Source organism: Thamnophis sirtalis, unplaced genomic scaffold, assembly GCF_051295495.1.
Source record: "Thamnophis sirtalis isolate CommonGarterSnake01/CBP01778 unplaced genomic scaffold, rThaSir2_p1.2 scaffold_1, whole genome shotgun sequence".
NCBI classification, from domain to species: domain Eukaryota; kingdom Metazoa; phylum Chordata; class Lepidosauria; order Squamata; family Natricidae; genus Thamnophis; species Thamnophis sirtalis.
In genome coordinates, this window is record NW_028261381.1 from 58,418,844 (window position 1) to 58,425,409 (window position 6,566).

Sequence of the window (6,566 nt, forward strand, 5' to 3'; positions counted from 1 at the left end):
TTAGGTAGTGTTGAAGTTAGCCTAGTTTTAATTAAGTACCTTTATGAAGCAAGATGAATTGTTCAGAATTTTATAAAACTTGACCCCAAGGGTCATAATTGTACTTGAACCCTTATTTTGATTCCCACAAATATTCTACTATTCAGGAAAATACTCACAGCCTGTTTTACGATCAGATCAGAAATGACATCTATTCTTGCCACATATTGTTTGCATTTCTTCCTACATGAAGTCTGACTGAACTGCACAGGCTTTAGTGAAAGATTAAACAACCCCAAAGACCATAGCAGAAGCATATTCACTCTTATTCCTTGTTTGACTCCTGTTACCTTCCTGACTCTCATTAGGGACAAAATCCACTCCCCCCTCCTTATTTTAGGAATTGCATTCCAGTCCTCAATTAAGAAAAGGCTCGCCCAGACTTTCTCTATACAGTTCAAATAATCAAGAATCCATGGAATAAACATGCACCACATGTAACATCTGTACTAAATGTAAACTAAATAAATTACTGGAAGAAAAAGTAAAGGGTCTAGAGGCAATTCTAGCCACTCTGAAACTCAACCTAAAAATGAGAATCTAAGCAGTAAGGCTATATGTGTACTCTTCAATATCTTCATAAGCTATTTGGATGAGGGAATAGAAGGGGAACTCATCAAATTTGCAGACAACACCAAACTGGCAGGAATAGCTAACAGACCAGAATATACTGTAGGCTCAAGATCCAGATGGATTTCGACAGACTGGAACACTCAGCCCCATCTAACAAAATGAAATTCAATGTAGAGAAAAGTAAGGCAAGAAAAACCAAATGTACAGGTAAGATTAGGTGAAACCTGGCTCAATAGCAGTAACTGTGATAGGGACCTTGGAGTCCTTAAATATGAGCCAGCAAACTACAGAAGCTATAAATCCTATGTTGCATTAACAGAGGGATAGAATCAAGATCATGTGAAGTTTTAGTACTGCTTTATCAAACCCTGGTAAGACCACACTTAGAATGCTGCATCCAAGTTTGGTCACTTCATTATATAAAAAAAATGTTGGGACTCTGAAAAGAGCATAGAAAAGAGCATCAAAGATGATTAGGGGCTTGGAGGCTAAAACCTAAGAAGAACATATGAATGAATTGGGTTTGTCTAGTCTAGTGAAAAGAAGGACTAGGGGGGACATGATAGCAGTGTTCCAATATTTGAGGGGCTGCCACAAAGAAGAGGGGGCAGTGTCAAACTATTTTCCAAAGCACCAGAAGGCAAGACAAGAAACAATGGAGGGGAACTTATCAAGAAGAGAAGCAAAATAGAACTAAGGAGACATTTTCTAACAATGAAAACAATTAACCAGTGGGACGGCTTGCCTTCAGATGTTTTGGGTGCTCCATCACTAGACGCTTTTAAGAAGAGACTGGACAGCCACTTGTCTGAAATGGCATGCATAAGGTTGGATTAGAAGACTTCCAAGGTCTCTTCTAACTCTTCTATTGTGTTATTCTGAATATACCTAAGGTTTTAAATCAGCACTTGGATTTGGCAGATGAGGGTGCTCTTGCCAAACTAAGTTCAATTCAGATTATATTAAATTTGATTTAACTTCTCTCCTGTTTGAAAGAAGGAGCTTAAAGCTCTGTGTCTTACACTGCTTGTACTTTTAAGCAATGCAATACTATTAAAGTTATGTTGTATGTGTTTGTCAGTCATCTTTTGACACAAAGAGGAACAATAAACATGCAAAGTTATGTCATAAAAATTAAGTGTTCCCAGTAATTACTATTACAAAAGTATTTTTAAATACTTATGTAAAAATCCTATGAAGCTATGTTGATGAAATAACATTTGCCATAAAACACTGATTAGAAGAATGATTTCATTCAATCATTCAAATCATTTCATTCTATCATTCAATCATTCAAAAGTATGAGCATTAGAAGATATACTTTAGTATATCTTCTGAAGCTCATGACTTTTTGAAAGTCCCCTAATTAGTATAAGACTAATTTTCACTATATCCTTTATACTGAACAAGACTAAATTTAACTCCCACTAAATTTAGAAGGAATTCCTTTTGACTAATCATGGAGACATGACACATTTATAAGGCTAATTTAGAACAATTTGAGAATTACATAGAATAAATGTTTTGTGAAAGAAATGCTGTATATACATACCACTAGGGATGGGTGGTTTTAGGACAGTTTCTTCTAATCCTAGCTGAGATACAGGCTAGCATTCTTCTTTCTTTACCTCAGGCAGAGTAAGTTTTAATTTCACTATAATTAACTGTTTGAGCTGAAAGGCTTTAAGCTAAGAAAGTCAAGATAAGCCTTTAAATGGTAAATTGTAGTACCCTCTGGTCACAATGGATTTTGGAGATCACAAACAATTAAATATGTACACCGTGTCCTAAGACAGTTCACAAGGCAATTGAATTTGACATGGATATACAGTATCATTTTATGGAGTGTTTTCCATAATCTATTAAAAATGTTCTTCAGTATCACTGGGGATATAAGATTCAGTGCATCTACTTAATGCTGATGCACATAGTGTTTTTGACATCAATATATAGTGATACTAAAACACTATAAAGTAATTATCAAATTACTCTTAAGAAACTTAAAATAAAGTTTGAAATTCAGGGATCAGTGTTTCTAATATTACCAGAAGGGTTGCTTTATAGCAATAGCAATAGCAATAGCAGTAGACTTATATACCGCTTCATAGGCCTTTCAGGCCTCTCTAAGCGGTTTACAGAGAGTCAGCATATTGCCCCCAACAATCTGGGTCCTCATTTTACCCACCTCGGAAGGATGGAAGGCTGAGTCAACCCTGAGCCGGTGAGATTTGAACCGCTGACCTGCTGATCTAGCAGTAGCCTGCAGTGCTGCACTTAACCACTGCGCCACCTTGGCTTTATCCTTTAATGCTCTTACAAGGGAAAAGAACCCTTCAGATAGTACTGGAAACTAGTTTAGAATTCTGATCTCAAAATTTCAAACTTTAAGTTTCTTGAGAATAGTTTTTAAAAGTGGCACAATAAACCACCATCTCAAAAAAAAAAAAAAGATTTGCAGCATTTGTGCAATTCATTGCATCCTTTTACAAAGGACCTCTCTGAAATAGATTAATGTATTTTCCAGCAAGTATGACATAGTTGAAAATCCTATTTCATTCTGCATCCACACATACAACTGTATTCACAAAGTGGACCCCACAGCAGAAAAGAAAAACTCCAAATACCCACCAAAAACATACTATATTTTAAGCAAGTGAATAGTATCAGTAACTCTGCAGAGGGCTACAGATAAAATATCTATGTCCATCTGTTTCTCTGCACACTCAGATTAGAACCCCAATTTCCATTCTTTCAACAACTCAACTTCCTAATATCAATATTCTTCAAATCCTTATTATTTTTGTTTAGTTCTTACCATTCAATTATTTCCATTTGTACACTTAACAACACATCTAAATTCTCAGTTAATTTACTCCTGGCTTTAAAAACCAAATTCTTCCCAAATGTTGGTAACAATTATAATCTTCTCATTAATTTCCTGTGCCTGTTCTTCAATTCTTTCATGCACTTCTCCTATGCGTTTTAGACTGGTTTTCCATAGTGCTTTCTACTGTGTTCTCTGAGTCAGTAACCCCACAATCGTATTATTGATACCATCACCAGACTTCTGTACACTTCTATCTACGGGCTTCAGAGGTGTCTTCTACACACACTTCTCAATTCCTCATACTTCTCAGTTAAGCCAACTTGCTTCTTGAGCTATTTGCAGTTTCTGGTACTTAAAGAATTATCATGATATGCATATTCCTACAAAAACTTTGATATACTTCTCAAACTCTCACCAAACCACTCTATTTTCAAATTCTGCCCCAAACCAGTAATTTATTCACCCGTAATTTATTTTCTGTATCAGGAAAGACACAACACATCATCCAACACATCATCAGGGTTCTTCAGGTAGGCACTCAAGGAAAACACTTCACCTAATATTGCAAAATATTAAGAAAATATTAAGAAAAACTCTTCATTGCATTGCAACAAAAACAAAATGTTGCAACCATAAACTCCGGAATTGCAGTATTAAATATATATATTAGATTTTTACAACCCCCGGTATGCCCAAATATGGGAGGAAGATCACTACTTCCATTCTCTGTCCTTCGGCTCGTCACAAGAGACCATCCAGGCAGAAACCCAATATTTTTACTGTTGCCTTTTTGTTATATTTTGTTGTATTTGTGCTGATAAATAAATAAAGGGAGACTAGTATAGATCTATTTCAAGCTATTTAGCTCTCATCAGCTAGCCATACCCTTACTGGGATTTGATATATATAAAATCATTGTTTAGTCCGAGTCTAAGTCGTTTTTGGGAAACAGCGAAGAGTTTGGAAACCTCTCATCCTTCCCGGTTTGGGGGGAAGTACTCTGCACCTATTTAGAAGGCCAGTTCTGGGGCTGAAACAGGACCAGAAAGATCCTTAGCCAAATGTCCCTTGCTGCTCCCCCGGATGCCCGCCTTAGCCCACCCGCGGAGACCCTCCACTCACCCGCCCCGGTGTGCTCGGCGGTGGTGGCGTCGTACTCAGCGCCGGCGCTCCACCGGGTGCAGGTGCCGTGTCCCTGCACCAGCGCCTGAAGGGGCAACTCAGATCCGGGAGTCGGGTAGCAGCGGAACCCGGAGACGCAACGTGGCGTGTACACCCCGCAGGGCTCCCCCTCGAAGCGGGCACAAACTGGACAGCAGCCACAGCCGGGCTCTCGCACTAACTCCGGGCAGGCGGTGGTCTCGAGTCCGGCGGGATGGCAGGAGGCGAGGCGGTCGGCGGTGCAGGGCGGGCAACGGAATAGCACCTCGGGCAGCGCCAGTCCGGTTGGCGGCAAAGACGCCCACCAGCCCAGCCCGAGCCACAAGGAGGAGGCGACGACCAGCTGCGGCAGCTGCACCATCCTGGCGGCGGCAACCGCTTGACTGAATCATCGACTGGGCAGGTGCTGCTGAGCGAGAGACTGGAGGGTGCCCGGCACCGCTGGGTCCTAGAGGCAGGCGGACGGGCGACGCTCCACCCTCAGCTGGCGCGGCGGGCGGAGGGAGCTGCTCCCCGCTAATGTTGGGGGTGGGGTGGGGGCTCGCTTTTCCGCCCAGTCCAAAGTTCAGAGGCACCTGCCCTCCTAACCTGCGTGGCAGCCATCGATTCCACAAGCGGGGCAACAATTTGTGTGGTAGATCCCGCCCTTCCCCTTGAGAGGACTCTTCAAGATCGCAGGTTCGCGTGATTCTCCCACGCAGGGATATGGTGAGAATAAAAACTTCAACCAAAGAAACCGGAGGAAAAATGGGAACAATCGGTCTTGTATATCCGTTTCATCAAGCTATTGCCGTCGGTTGGCCATTCAAGCTAGGACTGACCCGATCCCAAATATTAGCCTATCACCTGTTACTCTGAAGTTTGGCTTTAGAATAGAATAACAGAGTTAGAAGGGACCTTGGAGGTCTTCTAGTCCAGCCCCTTGCATAGGCAGGAAACCCTACACCACTTCAGACAAATGATTGTCCAACATCTTCTTAAAAACTTCCAGTGTTGGAGCATTCACAACTTCTGTAGGCTGTTCCACTGATTAATTGTTCTTTCATTTACTGTGGTACTGTACTGCTTTCTGAAATTCATTGCAACATTTTACAAAGGACATCTCTGAAACAGAATCTTGTGTTTTCCAGCCAAGCATGATATAGTCGAGAATTCTATTTCATTCTACATCCACACATACACGCTATATTCACAAAGTGGACCCCACAGCAGGAAAAACTCCAAAGAGTTTTTACATATTATATTTTAAGCAAGTGAAAGTATCAGTTAACACTGCATAGGGCAACAAACAAATTACTATGTCCACCTCTTTCTCTGCACCCTCAGATTAGAGCCCCAATTTCCATTCTATCATCAATACAACTTCCTAATTGATTTTCCACAAAAAAATATATGTAATCTTACCTTCAGAGCATCCCTATGGATGTAAAGTGGCTGAAAGCTACTTATAACCCCGGTTATCAAAAAAATGTGCAAATGAATATTTAATTGAAGAACTAAAAGAAGGTCTTCTTGCTTACATTTTTTATTTTGCATTATGTAATAATTTGGATTATTATGATGATTTACTCTGTTTTTTTTGGTTTTATACCTAGGATTTTTTTTAGAGGAAATACTTTTTTAGAAGCCTTAGTTGTTGGTTGTTGTTGTTGTCATCATCATAATCATCACTGTATCTTCATTTAAACTAGGTTTTTACCTACTTTAAGAAATACTGCCATCAAGAGGTAATTTATGAGATTATGGAGTGTGAAATCCTAAACCACTTTGAAGGCCTTGGCCACAGTTAGCTGATGGAAATGAGCATAAAGACAATGGTGGCTGCTACCAGCTGGTAGATATGTTTTGTAACCTTCAGTGGTCTAAACTGTAGGCTTCTTATGGTGATGTCCCTATCACAACAGCATGTGGGAGACTGAGGTGGCAGAATCAAACAATTGGATCACAGTCTTTGCTATTCTCTGAC

The 6,566-nt window shown here is 40.2% G+C and overlaps 1 protein-coding gene across 2 annotated transcripts in view; it reads right to left on the reverse strand.

Moving 5' to 3' along the window:
• Positions 1-5,004, reverse strand: part of IGFBP2 (insulin like growth factor binding protein 2) — a 75,090-nt gene extending 70,086 nt beyond the window's left edge. Inside the window, exon 1 of one of the 2 annotated variants that reach the window (XR_015696315.1) lies at positions 4,562-5,004. Coding sequence is in view for 1 of the 2 variants with exons in the window: in XM_014074053.2 (XP_013929528.2) it covers positions 4,562-4,961 (400 nt within the window). In the remaining variant the exon portion in view is untranslated. The remainder of the gene's footprint in view (positions 1-4,561) is intronic. The other variant, XM_014074053.2, reaches the window with a different exon arrangement.
• Between the last annotated feature and the right edge of the window lie 1,562 nt (positions 5,005-6,566).